The sequence below is a fragment of the Trachypithecus francoisi genome, unplaced genomic scaffold, assembly GCF_009764315.1.
Source record: "Trachypithecus francoisi isolate TF-2019V2 unplaced genomic scaffold, Tfra_2.0 Lachesis_group6, whole genome shotgun sequence".
Lineage (NCBI taxonomy): Eukaryota > Metazoa > Chordata > Mammalia > Primates > Cercopithecidae > Trachypithecus > Trachypithecus francoisi.
The window spans coordinates 28,088,609-28,106,518 of NW_022681471.1; the positions used below are offsets into that span (position 1 = coordinate 28,088,609).

The window sequence follows — 17,910 nt, forward strand, 5'->3', positions numbered from 1 at the left end:
GGCCAGTACTAGGGGTGGACATGAGGCCTTGAAGCCCACCACCTCCACCTTTTGCAGTGGCAGATGCCAAGAGTAGAGCCGCCCCTCCTACCTGAATCCCGAAAGTGCCCAAAACGATGGTGCAGAAGATGGGGTGCTGAAGATGCCGTCGAACACGTTCCTCTCGCCATGGATCTTGCGGGCATTGATCTCGTTGAAGAGCTGCATCATGACGAAGGTGTTGAAGATGATGGTGTAGTGCTCTGAGGGTGGCGAATGCAAGGGCGCGTTCCTCCCGCTGTCGATGTCAAAGAAGAGCTCCCCTGGAAAGCAACATTCCCCACTCAGACAGTCACCACTCAGAGGCATGACAGGATGGAGACTGTGGTGTGTAGCTCCCGAGATGGGTCCCTTGTCTCAGGGGACGGCCACTCCAGCTCACAGCCAAGGCCTAAGGCAGCCACACCTACCCCAGGCTCAACCAACCAAAGTCCTGAGACACACTGGGCAGGGGCCAGACCCTGAGCCTGAGGGCAGGAAGGAAGAGGTTAAGAAGGGATTCTTAATGCTGGCTATCCTCAGATGCCCTCCTTCTCTTCCTGTCTCTTGCAAGCCCCCCTCCCTCACAGCTTCCAGCGCGACACCCCAGTCACTCCGCAGGAGCAATCTTCACAGGGCAAATGTGGGCTGTTCTGCTCCTAGGGTTACCATGGCCACTCTGGGGCTGGGTAGAGGCTGCCTACTCTACACAGCTGTCGGCAGGATGTCAAGACATGAACTGTTTCTCAGCTGCTCAGGGGCCTGGGAGGAGAGGCTGAGAAAGAGCTATAGGCTACCAGCAGGCCTGGCTGCAGGGTTGCTAGCCTGGCCCATCTGCTCCTTCCCCTGTGTGCCGTCCAGTCAAGAACTGCAGCGTCTCACCCCGTACTGGGCCCGGAGACACAAGTGGAGGCACAGACAGAAATCTGAGCCCGAGGTGGTGGCGACAGTGTCCCGAAGGCCTCCCGTGTGCCCCTGGCCAGCCTACCGACAAACAGTAGGGTGAAGATGATGGCGAGCTGGTACACGGCATGGCCCAGAATGTTCTTCATCATGGTGCGGGAGATGAGGGGCTGTCACGGCCGTACGGCTTCCGCAGCAGCAGCGACTCGTGGGTGGTCTGTCGCCAGGGCCAGAGAGGCAAACGTGTCCATGATCAAGTTCACCCATAACATCTGCACGGCTTGAGAGGAGAGTCCTACGGAGAGGAGGCAGTCACCTTTCCATGGGCCGCCTGCCCGGGAAGGTTGGGGGTGGAAACCCAGTAGCTCCTGGGGGCTCCTCATGGGGTCCACATCACCAGGATTTCATGCCCATGAAAACAGACATCTCCATCCCTACATTGCCTTTACGCTAGCAGGGCGTTTCTTGGGCTGTCATGTGCCCGCCTCCCCTTCTCTCCTGGCAGCAGGTGTGCTCCAAATCCCTCGCAGGAGGTGAAAAACCCAGACCACAAAACAGCCGACGATGGGGTCTGCCACTGGGGGAACAGAGTGAGGGTGCTCTCCTTGTCTCCTGCACCTCAGGGGCAGGAGGAGGCAGAAACTCTGAACTGGACCTTCCTTCTCAGCTCCTCTGAGTTGTTGGTAAAAATCAGCCTCACAGAAGCCAGACACACAAGGCCACGTACTGTCTGATTCCATTCATAGGAAACTTCAGAACTGACAAATCCATAGAGAGAGAAAGCAGATGAGTGGGTGCCAGGGGCTGGGGTTCGGGGAGTAGAGTGACTGCTCACGGGGTTTGGTGTCCTTTGGGGTGGTGATGAGAGTGTTCTGGGAATAGTGGCAATGCTTGCTCGACACTGAGGAGGAATATAAACCTCTGAGTTAGCTACTTTCATAAGGTTCAAATGGTTCTGGTGAAGTTTGTTAGGTGATTTTTATCTCAATTAAAAAATTTGTTTTGAAAAGACCAAGTTGATCAGCAGGCAATTTAAATCCCTGTCAGCAACAAATAGGTATTTATTTGCCCCCCCTTTTCTAAGGGGGGGCGAAGAAAATCTGGGACACTCACCAATGGGGAAAATGGGATATGAGAAAGGGTTCCCATGGGATGCACAGCCCACGCAGAAACTCATACACAGATGCTCCTGGCAGCACCATTCCAGGAGCCAAAAAGTGGGAACAAGCTATGTGTCCATCAGGACAGCCATACATAACGTGGCAATCTGTGCCATGGAGTGTTATGAAGCCATGAAAAGGCAGAAAGTTCTGCCCTCTGTGTGTGTGAGCCTGAAACGCGGTGCTAAGCGAGATGCCAGACACAAGAGGCCACATATGATTTGATCCCACAGGAATTAAATATTCGGAACAGGCAAATCCATAGACCCAGGAAGCCCGCGAGTGGTTGCTGGGGGCTGGGATGTTTGGGGGAGAAATGGGGAGATGACTGCTCAAGAGCACAGGGTTTCTTTTTAAGATGATGAGAATCTTCTGGAACTAGATAGAGCCGATGGTTGCACAGCATGGTGAATGTTCTCAAAATTTGAGTGCTGAATTGTATACTTGAAAATGGTGGAATTTTTGGCATGTGAATTTGATGTCAACTAAAATAATCTGCAGCAAAGAAAACAAAACCCTCACTCTCACAATCTGGCCCTCAGGCCTCAGCCCAGGTGTCCTACAGCAGGGGCACGGCAGCCCCCAGTACCCACCTGAGTAATGCAGGCGCCTGTGAAGGCCACGATCACGGCCACCACATTGACCGTCAGTTGAAACTGCAGGAACTTGGAGATGCTGTCATAGACGTTACGGCCCCACATGACAGCCTTGACGATGCTGGTGAAGTTGTCATCTGTCAGGATGATGTCGGAGGCCTCCTTGGCCACGTCGGTCCCTGCGATGCCCTGGGGGGTGACACACACTCACACACACAGAGTGTTTGTGGGGGCCCCTTCCCCAGCCCCCCTGATCACCTGGCCTACCTGGGCTGACTCCCTGCCCTCCCCTTCTGAATAACATCCCACCCCGCCTCCCAAAGCCAAGAACAGCATTGTTGTTGTGGTGTTGTTGTTTTTATGCAACACATTCTAGTACTATGAACACTAATTGTCACATGTCACAGTGAGGGGGGCTTTGCTCATAAACACATAAAGCCCAGCTGCCACCACGTGGCCACCAAGCAGTGTGGTCTGTTCTTAGCACTCCAGAGACGCTTGCTGGCTAAGGAGCCATGGGAAATCCTGCATGCGGACACCCTGGGTGGGTGGGTCTTTGCCCATTGCAGGCGCAGCTGCAGCTGTGCCAAGCTGCTCAGCCCTCTCCTCTGCCCCAAGCCTGGCCCTGTGACAGCTGCCACCTCTTGAAGCTTGGGCTGGAGCTCCCTTCTGGGCTACGGGTGCTGGGAAGGACTGGGCTGGGTTCCCCGGGTGGCACTCCTTTTCGGTAGGGCAGGGAGAGGGGCTCGCCAGGTTGCTGCGTTCAGCGGCTGTGTTCAGTGGCTGTGGGGCCACTGTGGGGCTGCAACCTGCCACGCGGGTGGCGTCTGCAGGGCCACCCTACTCAGTGAGTGAGCAACAGGAAGGAAGTGCAGAGGAAGAGCACATCTGGGGACTCTGCTCACCTCATCTGGGGATGACAGTCCATTTAGAGAGGACTGGGGGTGGGCAATGCCATCAGTGATGAGCCCCCGCCCCCCATTCCCCTTCCTCTCCACAGTATGTCTGGGGCCCTCTGTCACCTTGGGCATCACAGCAAATGCCTTTAACCATATGTCCCCTGACTGGCCAAGCCCACGCCGGCCCAAGTGGCCAGGATGTGAGAGAAAGAACCTTCAGGCACTCTGGAACCTGCCCCAACACTGGCTCCCACTTCCTGGTACAAAGCTAATGTCCGTGGGACAGACGCAGGCCCCATCTGCCATGGTGAGTTGGGCTGGCACCAGGTGGCTTACCATGGCGAAGCCCCCATCCGCCTTCTTGAGGGCCGGCCCATCGTTGGTGCCATCCCCTGTCACAGCCACCACCTGCCGCTGCTCGCCAGTGGTGCTGTCGATAATCCCTGCAAGACAAATCAGGGCAGGGCAGGCTGGAGCCATCTGTCACCACAACCCTGTGTAGCCCAGGGAGCTATGGGGGTAGGTTGGCTGTGAAAACCCTTCAGGATTGCCCCGTCCTGACTGTCCCAGTCATATGTGCTCCCTGTCACCTGGATCATCTCCTATCCCCAAATAAGTAAGCAAGTCTCACTGAGTGACAGGGCCAGGGTGGGAGGGTAGGGATCTGCTTAGGGCCTGGGGACACGACCCTGGGTCCCTGGCTCTAGACCACTGCTTCTAGAGACTCGCTGTGTGACCTGGAGTGAGTCACTGGCCCTCCCCGAACCCTGGTTCCCTCATGGGCCCCTGCCCTGCTGCTCTGGGCTAATGGGACAAATGGACCCAGCTTCCTAGGCAGGCCCTGGGGACCTGTTTGGGAACCTGGCTTTTGGTGTCAGGAAGCAGACAACCTCAGTTGGCCACCCCAGAAAGGGGTGTGGGACCTCGGCTACCTTTGACCAGCGTGTGCTTGTCGGTGGGAGACGACCGGGCCAGCACCCTCAGCTTGGGCCACACCTTGTCCAGCCGCTCCTGTTCTATCTGGGGAGGGAAGCACAAGGACGCTGCAGAGCTAGGGCGGGCACACAGGGGGCTGGGGGGAGGAGAAGAGGGTCTGGGGTGGCAGACAGCTGGGTGCTACCTCGCCTTTCTCGTTGCGGATCCGCCGGTTGAACTCCTTCCCTTCCAGGCACAGGAAGTCCTCCCCGGGCTGGATGATGCCCCATTTGGCTGCGATGGCCGGGCCGTGTTGATGTTGTCTCCAGTCACCATGCGGACTGTGATGCCAGCGCGCTGGCATTTCCGGATAGCTTCAGGGACCTAGAAGAGACGAGAGAGGTGGGTGGGGTCATCGAGGCAAGACGTACTTTGGGTTGAGGCAGTACCCCTTCCTCCATCAGATCTGCAGGCGGCCCAAAGTCCAGCAGAGATGACAGTAAAGCCAAACCATGGGTCCCCATGCAGGGCCCAGAGGAGGCCCAGAGGGGGGCAGGGCTGTCCTGCCCCAGCCAAGCCGCAATGAGCAGGTGCTTGCCTCCTTCACTGTGGCAGGCCCTGGGAGTGCCAGGCCCTGGGGACCAGTGATGACACAGATCTAGGCCCTGATGGCAGAGGCATGGCAGGGAAAAGCCACTGGAAGCTTACGCTGTTCAGGGGCACCATCAGATTCGTGTCTGGAAAGGTCACCTGGGTGACCATAGAAATCACCCAGCTCTGTCAACCTCATTTTCCAGCTGGAAAACAGACACGGGGCTGCTGAGCCAGGGTCAGCCTGGGTTCCAGACAGGCTGGCAGGGGAATAGCTCTAAAGAAAAGGAGGAGGGGGCCTCGCACCCTCAGCCACCTCGAGGGCTCCCAGGTAGCCAGAAGGGTCCACCATGGCTAGGGGGCACCTGGACTCCTCTCTCACTTGCCTCTGTAGCTATTATGACATTGTAAAACAATATAAAACCTAAGACATTTTTCTCAGGAGTTATCTTTTTCCTAGTGTAGTTTTGCAGGACAACATATCTCTCTCCTCTCCAGGGGAAGCAGAACATAGCTTTGGTTGTGTAGTGCCTATTTGCTTTTTCAAACACAGATGCTCCTCAGTTTACGATGGGTTAGGTCCCGATAAACCCATGATAAGCTGAAAATACCATAATGTCAGAGATGCATCTAATACACCTAAGCTGCTAAACATCATGGCTTAGCTCAGCTCACCTTACACGTGCTCAGAACACTTACGTTAGCTACAGTTGGGCAAAAGCATTGAACACAAAGCCTACTGTGGAACACAGTGCTGATTATCTCATGTAACTCACTGAACACTGCACTGAAAGGGAAAAACAGAATGGTTGTATGGGACTCAAAGTAAAGTTTCTGCTGAATGCGCATCACCTTTGCACCAAGTTAAAAATTGTTAAAAGTTGGGGGCCACCTGCATCATATTAGATTCTGGAGAAAGAGAAGGAGGTTCCCAGTGCTGAGTGGAAAGCACTGCACGGGGTTGAGAGCAGGAAGCCAGGAGACCGGCCGCGAGGTAGTGGCATTGTCCCAGTGGTTGGGGGACAGGGAGTGGCTCTTCAGGCTCAGAGACAGAGAGACAGGGTCAGGCAGCTGATGCCACTGAGGTAGAGGGGCAAGGGGAGAGGAGAAGAGGAGCCAGGTTCAGAGTTTGGGAACCTGAATGAGGAGGTCAGGCCTAGGCAGTGGGGCTTGTGAGCACTGTCGGGTGAGTGCAGAAGCCTCGGTGTGGCCAAGCCCCCAGGCCTAGGGAGCCTGGGGTGGGTGGAGTAGACACGCAAGAGCGGGAGCCAGGGGTGGGGCAGCCGGGAGAGGCCAGGGGAGGACATTGACCTGGGAGTCCCTGCATGCTGGCAGCCCCTGAGGCCATGGCAGGGGGGCTGTGATCTTTGCCAGGGAGACAGCTGGGGCCCCCTTCAGGCTGTGGCAGAGTGATCCAATGGTCCCTGCAGCAAATACCACCAAGTGGCCTCGCTGCCAGCCTCGGGGACACTTTCTACTCTCTGAGGATCTTGGGGTGCTGGATAACAAGATCATGAGCCACAGGAAGACAATTCTCCTTTGAGCCAGTGAATGCCTGTCCCTGAAACGTCTGGAAGCCACCCCTCTGCTGCCACCAAGTGGCCATGACGAGCCTGAAAACCAGCAGTTGTGAACCCAGGCCTCCTGCCTCCTCAGGCCCAGTGTGGTAGCCCGTTTTCTTCCCCATGGCCCCAAAGGGCCAGGCCAGGCTGTCCTTCCTCACCTGCTCAGCCCTGCTCCCTGCCTTCTCCCCAGCCCCACCCCACACAGCAGCCAGCCAGGTGTCTGGAGAAGTTGCCAGTGCCCTCCGCTGGCCCAGCTCCAGCATCAACACCACCCCACCACGAGCTTCCTGTGGTCCCCCAGGGCCCAGCCCCACGGGCCCTCCTCTGGTTGCAGCCGTGCCACATCTCCAAGCACCCTGGCAGGTGTCAGTGGGGCCCTTGTGCCTACTGCCTGCTGTTGGCCACCAGGACTTCACTGGGCCCTCTGTGTGGCCTCAGCCACCAGGCTGGCCAGGCTTTGTGGGGTCTGCCCAGCCTCCACAGCCTGGCCCTGGCACTGTAGTCTACCACTTGGACTCTCTCTCAGCCACTCTCAAGCTGGGAAGGAGCTGTCCCTATTCCCCAGGACCCTCTGGCAAGATTCCTTCCTCTGCTCCGTGCTTCATTTGCTCCCTGGTCCAACAGAGGGACTCGATGGCTCCTGAAGGGAAAGGCCTCTAAGCCTGTCCCCAAGTGTGGCCTTGCTTCACCTCACCAGCACCCTCTCCTTCTGCTCTCCCAGGTTCAGCGGGGTCCGGGACTCACGCCACTGCCCACCATTGTGGCCCATTGCCCTCGCTGGACTTCTCTCCCCTGTCCTCCGCTACCACCCATTTTCTCCCAGGGCACGTTTGAGGTGCTCCCTCTCCGGGCGTAGTGACCATGTTCTCCTTGGGGCGCAGGGCTGCTCTGTTGACATGACCCCATGGCTGGCGTTTAGATGCACTGTCTTTGAATCAAGTGTCTTTGCTACGTGATCCAATACATGAATACCTGTCTCCCAAAGGAGAGCCCAGAGGCTTCTCCTCCCGGGTTGCACCTGCACCCCCAGGGTGGCTCCTACAAATACAAGTTCTCAGGGTGATAGGCGGGATCAAAGTGGCCCTGCTTCTGACAGAGGCGGGTGCCATGCAGAGGCCCTGGGGAGGCAGAGGGGTACCCCATACCTTGCACTCTCCCTCCGGGGCCAGCCATCCGCCACACTCTCCAGGGTCTGGGATCTTTCAACAACAAAGTGACTTCCCACAGTCAAGGCTGTGGCATCTGCCACACAGCCCTCAAGGTCTCCCTCGTCTGGACTCCCCTGGTGGCATCATCCGTATGGAGATATGCTTCTGGGCTCCCTCTCCCGCCAGGACCTTTGCTGTGAGCTCCCCACAGGATGTCCTGACTGTTGAGTAGCCCCAGCCAAACTCTCAACCAATAAATGCCCACCCTGTCCCCCAAACCTGTGTCCCCTCAGGCTTCAGCACCACCTCCAGTCCATCAGTCCTGGGTGGATCAGATCCCAAATGTCAACGGTTTCTCTGCCACTGCCACCTTCTCACCTGGTAGAAGGTGGTGCCTGAGTTGGGCCCATAGGCCAAGCAGGGGAGGCCTTCCAGCAGGCAAGACAGAGCCTTTGTGTGGGTGCCAGGGCGAGAGCACCCAGGACAGGGCTCAAGTGTACTACGGAGGGACCGCAGCAACTATGTGTGAAGGAAGGCTGCCCCTACCGGTCCGGACAAGCTCGGGCAGAGGGCACAGTTACCAGGGCAGCTCACAGAGAAGGCAGGGGGTACCTCGGGCCGCACGGGGTCCTCAATGCCCACGACAGCTATGCAGGTAAGGTCACCCACGACCTCGTTCTCGTTGTCCCAGTCGGGCTCCTGGCCTGCAGAGAAGTCCCGGTAGGCGATGCAGATGGTACGGAGGCCATCGCAAGCCATCGGCTCAATGATCTTCCTCACCATGTCGTCCCGGTCCCGAGGCCGAAAGCCTCGGAGTTCGCCATTGCTGTTTAAGATGTTGGTGCACCTAGGCAGGGGGTGGGCAGAGATGAGGTGGGGAGAGAACAACAGGAAACAGCTCTGGTCACACTGGATTGGGGGCTTAGCCAAGGACTGGGGTCCTTATCAGAGAGGAGAGCCCCATGTGAGAACACAGACACACAGGGAGAAGGCTGTGTGACAACAGGCAGAGATTAGAGAGGGGCAGCTGCAAGCCGAGGAATGCAAGGACTGGCGGCCACCACCAGAAGCTGGAGGAGGCAGGATGTGTCCTGCCTGAGATGTTCTGGAGGGCTTCAGCCCTGCCCATGCCCTGATTTGGACTTCTGGCCTCCAGAACCGGGGGAGAATCCATTTCTGTTGCTTGAAGGCACCAGGACACTCATGCACTGCTGCAGGCTGAGAGACCAGGAGAGAGGGAGGCAGGAGTATGCGGCTCATGGCAGCTCCACCAGAGACTTCATGGGGCAAGGGGGTGGAACATGGGCAAAAACTGAAGTCTGTGGACAATCGCTATAACCACATTCAGGCAGCCACAGCCTCAGTAGAGCACTCATAACTCCAGGAGTTTCTCAAAAGGGACAGAACTAGGAGGATTCAGGTGGGGAGAGGAGGGAGCAAAGGAGCTGAGGGCCACAGAGGTGGGCACAGTGGAAGAAGCCAGTGGGGCTGTGAGTGCCAGGTGCTGCCACTCAACAGGAGGCTGGTGATGAAGGAAATTATCATGACAGAAGCTGTGCAGACGGAGGGCCTCCTACGGATGTGGATTCACCCACAGAGTCCTCACACCCCTCCCCAGAGATAAGTATTCTGTGATCTCCATGCTGCCGGGGAAGCTGAGGCATGGGAGTAGGGGGAGTCACTTGCTCATGTATGCACAGCCAGCAGAGTGAAGCTGGGCTGGGCCTTTTATCCTCAGTGCCTCAGTGTCCCCCAGTGCCCACCAAAAAAGCAGCACAGAAGGAGGGCTGAGGCCCCCACACCAGCAGGGATGGCTCCAGGGAGGAGGTGGTCCTGGCCCTGGCGGTGAACGCTGCACCTGGCAGAGTTCTCGGGAGAGCGCTGTGGGTCAGGCAGGGTGCACTTGGTGGTCCAGTCCGCTGAACGCAGGAAGGAGGGCTGGGCCTGGGCCTTTGGGGAGCCCTGGGCGTTCTGCAGAGGACCCTGCCCTGAGGGCCCTGGGATGGCAGTCATGAGGAGCCAGGTGCATGGGGGACAGAGACGCCAAGGCCAAGGGTGTGGAGTGCGGGAAGGCTGAGTGGGAGTGGGGAAGCCAGAGCACTTGGAGGTGACGCTGTGTGTTCTCCCTTACTTTGTTCTAATAGCTTTATTGGGATATAATTCACCCACCACACAGTCCCCCCATTTAAAGTAGATAATTCAATGGTTTTTAGTATAGTCACAGAGTTGCACAACCATCACCAGTCTCCAATTCCAGAAAATTTTCATCATCTCTAAGAAAATTTTCATCATCTCTAAGCAACAACAAGAAAATAGATCAACTGGACGTCATCACAATTTAAAACATTTGTGCATCTAAAGACACTATCAAGAGAGTGAAGACAGGCCACAGAATGGGACAGAATGTGTAGAAATCGCAGAGCTGATAAGGATCTAGGATCTGGAATACATAAAGAATGCTACAGCCCACCAGTAAAAAGACGCACAACCCAACTCAGCACCAAGCCAAGGGCAGGGACAGACATTTCCCCAAGGAAGACAGGCAAATGGCCACTCAGCACATCAAAAGAGATCAAACCCACCAGGAGATATTGCCTCACACCCACAAGGATGGCCCCGCATCAGCACTGACACACCAGAAAATAAGTGCTGTTGAAGATGGGGAGAAGGTGGAACCCTCCTATGTCACTGGTGGGACTGTGAAATGCTGCTGCACCACGAACCAGTCATTCCTCTCCTAGATGTCCACGCAAAAGAATTGAAAACATGGGTTCAAACAAAAACTTGGACATGAATGTTCACAGCAGCATGACTCGCGACAGCCAAAAGGTGGAAACGACTCACGTACTGGTACACGGATGAATGAATGAATGGACCAACAAAATGTGCTTTACCATACAATGGCTATTACTCAGCCTTAGAAAGAATGGAAGTTCGGACTGGGCGCAGTGGCTCATTCCTGTAATCCTAGCACTTAGGGAGGATGGGATGGGTGGATCGCTTGAGCCCAAGACTTCAAGACCACCCTGGGCAAATGATGAGACCCCAGCTCTACAAACAATTTAAAAATTAGCTGGGCCGGGCGCGGTGGCTCAAGCCTGTAATCCCAGCACTTTGGGAGGCCGAGACGGGCGGATCGCGAGGTCAGGGGATCGAGACCATCCTGGCTAACACGGTGAAACCCCGTCTCTACTAAAATACAAAAAACTAGCCGGGCGAGGTGGCGGGCACCTGTAGTCCCAGCTACTCGGGAGGCTGAGGCAGGAGAATGGCGTGAACCCGGGAGGCGGAGCTTGCAGTGAGCTGAGATCCGGCCACTGCACTCCAGCCTGGGCGGCAGAGCGAGACTCCGTCTCAAAAAAAAAAAAAAAAAAAAAAAATTAGCTGGGCGTGGTGGCATGCACATGTAATCTCAGCTACTCGGAACACTGAGGTAAAAGGATGGCTTGAGCAACAAAACAAAACAAAAAAGGAAGGTCCAATACCTGGGTGAAACTGAAAAACTTTACACTAAGGAAAGAAGCCAGACACAAAAGGCCACACACTGTATGAGTCCCTTTATAGGAAATGTCCAGACAGGCGAATCCATCCAGACAGGAAGCACATGAGTAGGTGCCAGGGCTGGGGAGGGGAGTGGGCAGGGCTGCTGCTGGGTCTGGGGTTTCTTTCCAGGGTGATGGAGGTGTTGGAACTGGTTAGTGGTGATGGTTGCATGATATTGTGAGTGTACTTAATGCCATTCAACTGGCCTCTTTTACCACAACAGTAGCATCAGAAACTCTGCACATACCCCGGCGCCTCCCTGCTGCTCACTCACTTTTTCAGCAGGATCTCTGAGGCCCCCTTGCTGAAGAGGCGGAAGCCACCGTCGGACATGCGGATGACTGTGCTCATGGACTTGCGGACCGAGTTGAAGGTGTATACTTTGTAAAGCTTGTCTTCTGGGATCTGCTCGCGCACGGGCTGGAAGTCCGCTTCAGGTCCAAGATGAAGCCCAGCAGGGCGCACTCTGTCTTATTGCCCACCTGGCGTGGGAGGGCGCCTTCCTTCTCAGGAGGCTGCAAGATGAGGAGCGCTAGCATGGCACTGGGGGCCTGAGACCACCCTCCATGCTGCCTCTGGAGCCCCAGCTCTGCCCCCTTGTGGTCACCATATTGTTAGGGTGTGGCAGGCAGGGAGCAGAGGAAGGTCTGCCTTAGCTACAGCCAGAGCCACCTGTGAGGCCAGGGATGGGCAGGAGGGTAAGCAGCACCCCAGAAACCACTGTGGCTCTGGGCAAAAGTTCTCAAGGGGGGGCCTAATGAGCACCTTGCAACAGCTCACCTGGCACCCTGGCCAGGTCCCTCCCCTGCTCCCACCCCCGGCCCTGCCCGCCCGCTCCTGCCCCAGCTCACTAGTATTTTGGTGGTATAGGCACTGTTGATGGAAATGGCATGGACCAGGAGGTCGAGGATCTTAGGGGTCAGGGCGCTGGGGGCCGGAATCTCTTTGTAGTGGGTGTCCCCTAGGTAGGACTGGACCACGGTCATACGGTTGGTGGTAAGCGTGCCCGTCTTGTCAGAGCAGATGGCTGTGGCATTGCCCATGGTCTCGCAGGCATCCAGGTGGCGCACCAGGTTGTTGTCTTTCATCATTTTCTGCAAAGGGCAAGGGTATGGGCATTTGGCCCAGGTGCTTGTTGGGGTGGGGGAGTGAGAGATAACAACACAAACACCACGCGACTCTGTTCTGCTCAGTTAGTTCCACGTGTGGCACTAAGAACACTGGGGACCTCGGTCAGCCCTGAGCCAATAGCAAGGCTATAAGGCATCAGAAACCTCATGCAACGGTGGGGGTGGGATGAGCACCCGGGACCTTCCCTGCCCAAGCCCCCTCTCAATTACCCACCAGCCCTGCAGCTCTCCCACCCCACCACCCCACTCCTGGCTCCCTCCACTCCTCCCACTGCCTCCCAGTGTCCCAGGCCCTCTGCTGATTCCCCGCCTCCCCACTGCTTCCCGGCCCCTCCGTCCTACTGCCCACATTGTGCAGATGCTGACCCCTGGGTATTCCACTGCCTGCCTGCTTTCTGGCGCATCTCATGCCCAGGGACTTGAGCTGACAGATCAGCAAAGCTGCCCCCTGGGTCCCTGCTCGGCACCTCCTCTCCTCCCTTGAGCCATCCCAAACGTCCCCCAGTTTATACTGCTGCCAAGGTGCCCAGTGACTTCTTACCCCAGTTTCCTAGTCTATAAACGGTATCAACTGTAAGTTTTATGATTACCTTGACAGAGTAAGCTAAGGAGATGGTGACAGCAAGCGGCAGGCCCTCTGGGACAGCCACGACCAGCACAGTGACACCAATGATGAAGAACTTCACGAAGTATTGCACATAGACTGGTGTGCACTCTGCCAGCCATGTCCGGCCTTCCAAAACAAACGTCTCGATGACAAAGTAGAGGACCAGGATGATGACGGTGATGGCAGACATCACCAGCCCTGCCACAGAGGAGGGAGGAGAGGAAAGGGGTTGCCGCGGGTGAGGGAAGGAAGGGACAGGAAGAGAGAAGAGGAGGTATGGGCATGGTCTTGGAGGCATTTGTGAAGGCCTTGTAGATTTGCATTGCGTTTCAGGATAAACAGCCCGGGCTTGGCTCAGCAGGTGAGCTGGGGCCTGTTTGCAAGGGGGTTCTGCGTGGCCTCTTCTGGAGTCCTGCTGGGGTTGGGGAGTGGACTTTGTGGCCTGATGGCAAAAGAGGCACCGCTGGGGAGGACTAGCAAGCGTCTATCCTGCACTGCCCCCAAGAAGTTGGGGTACCAGCCCTGCATGCCCCCAGCTGCTTTTTGAGCCTTGGGTAGGGGCACTTCATGTGCAGTGGCTCAGTGTGTGACCTGGGGTGTTCGTCGAGGGTTGGGATTATGCTCGCTAGGGAAGGGCTGCACCAGACCCCGATGGCCACTGCCGGCCCTGGCCTGTGCCCCTGGCTGCTGGCCCACACTTCACCTGCCACATTCCTTCCCACTTGCTCTGCACAGCCTGGGCTCATCTCCAGGAGCCCAGTGTCCTCCATGCCCAGTCGATGGCCTGGGCCCGCCACCTCTTGCTGTCCCTACCTGCTTTCCCGATCTGCACCGCTAGCTTTGTGAGCTTCCCCTGAAGGACAGACTTCTCCTTCTTGGGTGCGTTGGCTTTCTTCTTCTCCCGCTCCTCCATCTCCCCACCCTCCGCGCTCTTCAGGGGCTGCATCTCCATGGCCACTGCGCCATCCTGCTTCTTAGCTGCACACAGAGGAACCCCATGGCCAAGGTCAGTGCCTGGCTGGGGAGAAGGGGTTACAAGGGGCTTTTGTAGGGTAAGACATGCCACACCATAGAGAGGAGACGGGACTCAGTGGAGCTCTCCTATTTCAAGTCTATCAACTTCCCATCTCTCGCCTCCTAAGCCCAAGCCCTCTTGGGGTGGGTGGGGTGGCTCCAGCACTGTTCTAGGTGGGACAGAGATGGTTCTCTCGGGAGAAGGGAGGACAGACACAGCACAAGGAATTTGGGCACACAGACAGGATGACCAGTCCTGGAATGCCCCAAATAATACCTGCGAGCAGAGGCCTCTGGCCCAAGGAAGTTCCAGAACCCTGAGCTGACTCATCTGCCTACTGGTGTCCGAGCCACCTCCTACCTCCCTTAGGGAGGCCCAGGAGCCCCATGCACTCTCCTCCCACCAGCCAGCCCTGAGCCTGTTCAGGCTCCATCTGTCCCTCCAGCACCCTCCCTGTCTCTCCCCTGGAGCAGACGGCTCCTCTCCCTTCTTCTCTGGTGGGTCCTGTGCTCCTCATCCTTGCCGCCCTCGACATGGTGGGAGTGTGTCCTCCACTCTGGCTCCCTCCTCTACCCACTCCTCTGCTTCTGTCACTTCCTCATCTCCCTCCCTGCCAAGCTCTGGTCGCACCCACTCCGTGGCCCAGAGTAATCCTGGCCACCCCACCTCCCTCTTGTGCCCCGGGACCGACGCAGCAACCTGGGAGAGCAGACTCGTCTTTCTCCCTCACTACTCTGGTCCCCGATCCACTGGGGCTCTTGGCACTACCACCATCACCTCTGTCTCCTCCTGCTCCTCCTCACCTGCCAGCCTGAGGCCATTCGCCATGGCTCCTCTTCCGAGTGGCGTCAGGACACAATTGCCCCACCCAGCTGGTCCCCTCTAGCTTTGTGCCCCACCTGCTGCCACCTCCTCGACCCAGGGCTCCAGCCATTGGACTGTCCCCCACTGCCCTCCCAAACCCAGTTCCACACTGGGCATTGCCTGGGTCATCTCTGCCCGTGACCTTCCTGAGGGTCAGGACCTGCCTTGTCCCCCATGGCCTCCCAGCACCTAGAGCTGGCTGCTGCATTGGCCGATATCTCCTCTCTTCCGTGGGCCACGGCCAGCCTCCTCCCCCGTCCCCCCACCCTGTCTCCTGCTTCCTGCGTCTCACAGCCAGGCGCACGCTGGCCCCAGGGTGTCGGCACCTGCCAGGCGTCTGGGGCTGAGAGGAGAGCCGGGCCTCTGGCCCTCAGCGGACCACTCTGTCTCCCAGGTCCACAGGCTTGGCTGAAAGGAAGCTGGCCTGGGAAACACTGACTGGGACCCAGAGCTTCAGGCGAGTCAGCCCTTCTGGGCCTCAGTTTTCTCATCTGGCCAGAGTGGACTCGGGGCGCCCACTCATGCTGGGCTAAGGTCTCCTCTACGTGGCTGGGCTGAGCTGCCAGCAGGGTCCGTGGCCAGGATGCCCTGTGCAGCCCCAGGGGTGTGCTCTCTCCTTCCTCTGCACCGGGACGGGACTGTGCAGCCCACTCACCTGGTCTCCAAGTGCTGCTCCTGCCACTGAGGCAGGTGACCCTCCCCCCACACTGTGCCCTCCACCAGCCCCACCCCCAGGGCTCCAAGCTAGTGGTACCCAAGCAGCGGCGCCCGTTACCTTTGGTCTGGCTACTCTCCATGGCCCCATCCTGCTGCTTGCCTACAATGGAAGAGGAATGACAGACACGAAGGCTTCAGGACACTGTGTGGCACATACATGCACATGCACAGCACATACATGCACATACATGCACATGCACAGCACACACATGCACATACATGCACATACATGCACATGCACAGCACAGCCTGGGGGCCGCGTGGCAGAGGGGGTGGGGAGGAGGGGCCTGATTGCTGGTGACCCTAAGCACTGCCCACCGCAGCACCTTCTTCATGCCCCGTCCTCTCCAGGCTCACCCCGTCACCACTTCCCAGCACACGGTCACCATGAACACTGGCATTCCTGAGCCAGACCTCTGCCCAGGGCTCCCCCTTGGGCCTTAAGCTCAGCCCTACAGTGAACCCCTAAAGCCAGCCTTGGAAAGTCCCTGGGTCACACATAGCTGGCCGTGGGAGGCTCCTGGAAGCTGGAACCTCCCCAGGTCAGGATGTCTGCTCCTTGCAAACCAGCTCAAGGGAGTCACTTAGATGGCCCCTAAGCCCTGGAAGCCAGGCAGACAGCACCCAGCTCTCCTTGCCTAGGGATCGGTTTTCCCTGCAGTCACCTCCAGCAGTTAGCTCAGTGTGTGTGTGTGTGTGTGTGTGTGTGTGAGCACTGCAACCTCTACCTCCCAGGTTTAAGCGATCCTCCTGCCTCAGCCTCCCAAGTAGCTGGGACTACAAGCATACACCACCACGCCCAGCTAATTTTTGTATTTTTAATAGAGACGGGGTTTCACCATGTTGGCCAGGCTGGGCTCGAGCTCCTGACCTCAAGTGATTCACCCGCCTTGACCTCTCAAAGTGTTGGGATTACAGGCGTGAGCCACTGCCCCGGCCCCAGTGTGTGTTTTAAAGGGACAAAGGAATGAGACTCTAGGACTCTGCTGGGCACTTTTAGGTCATTCATTGGTCAACCCAGGGCTACTGCACAGGAGTGCCAGCCTGAGCACCAGCACCCAGCAGCCCTGGAAGGCCAGGCTGGCCCCAAGTGGCCCTCTCCAGGGGCTCAGGTGGTGGCACAGCCCCCCTTCTGAGAGCTGCAGTTAGAGGAACTTCCTGGGGGGCCCATCTGCACCAGCCCTAGCTCTGGAATCCAACCGACTAGGGCAGGAGGGGCTTGTGGCCAGTCACCCATCCAATGGCTCATGTCACTGGGCATCCAGGGACACAGATGGTGCCAGGTGGCTCCCAGGCAGTTGGGGTTGGGATCTGGGGTCCCCAGGGAGCAGGGAGAGCCCCCCCCGTTCCCTCAGCCAGGGGTGGGGCATTGATCAGGCCTTCTTCGCCCAGGGTTCCTGTGGGCATAGAGGGCCTTCTTGCAGGGAGGGGAGACCCCCATGGACACAAGATGGCAGTGTGATGACCGCACAGCACAGCAGGGGACACAGCAGAGCCTTGGGGCCGTGGGGGCCTGAAGGAAGCATGGACTCCAGACCCAGCCTGCACACAGGCCCTGGGAGGCCTCTGGAGGAGGGAGGCAGGGGGAGGCCTGGGATGAGTATTGCTGGAAGAGGAGGGCTGGGCCCTGCCGAAGAGGCAGGACTGGGGGGAAGGTGAGGAGGAGAAGCACACTTGGAGAAAGGTGCTTAGGAGTCAAGGTCAAGAGACAAGAAATAGGGGGTTGGGTGCGGGTAGAAGGCAAGTATCCTAGGCATGTACTGGGCAGGCTGCACCAAACAATGGGGATGGGGCGGGAGAGACGGGGAGGGTGAGCAGGGAGGCCCCTGGTCTTGCTGCTACCCTTTCCCCAACTGGTCAGCTGCTGCTCTCCCTCCAGGGCCCCCTCAGGGTTCCCTTCCTCCAGGAAGCCCTCTAGCTCTTACTCCCAAGTAGCACAGCCTGAGGGTGCTAGAGAGGAGGGGCGGGTGGGGCCTGGGAGGGGCTGAGTGGTCTTGTCAATTTCAAAAAAAAAAAAAAAAAAGGAGAAGCCTGGAACAGTTAGGGAGGACACTCTCATTTAAGGTACAGAGAGAAGGTGAGCAGCCTGGGAAGGGTGGCCGGAGACTCCAGAGGAGCGTGGGTTCCCGTGGACGATGGGAGAGGGCCATGTGTGCAAGGCATGAGAAAGCAGCCCAGGCAGGGGCAGTTGGGCTTCACAGGACAGAGGCCTAGGGACTCCAGCCCAGCCCAGATGAGG

General features: G+C 57.6%; 1 protein-coding gene across 1 annotated transcript in view; it reads right to left on the reverse strand.

The window, feature by feature from the left end:
* The window catches only part of ATP2B3 (ATPase plasma membrane Ca2+ transporting 3), a 66,048-nt gene that overhangs the window by 21,654 nt on the left and 26,484 nt on the right, over positions 1–17,910 (reverse strand). The window contains 17 exon segments of the mRNA XM_033202015.1: positions 92–132; positions 135–302; positions 1,007–1,096; positions 1,099–1,130; positions 1,132–1,216; positions 2,671–2,866; positions 3,913–4,019; positions 4,509–4,596; positions 4,697–4,794; positions 4,797–4,875; positions 8,408–8,642; positions 11,613–11,769; positions 11,772–11,853; positions 12,190–12,432; positions 13,059–13,273; positions 13,889–14,053; positions 15,730–15,771. Of these exon segments, the coding sequence (XP_033057906.1) occupies positions 92–132; positions 135–302; positions 1,007–1,096; positions 1,099–1,130; positions 1,132–1,216; positions 2,671–2,866; positions 3,913–4,019; positions 4,509–4,596; positions 4,697–4,794; positions 4,797–4,875; positions 8,408–8,642; positions 11,613–11,769; positions 11,772–11,853; positions 12,190–12,432; positions 13,059–13,273; positions 13,889–14,053; positions 15,730–15,771 (2,123 nt within the window).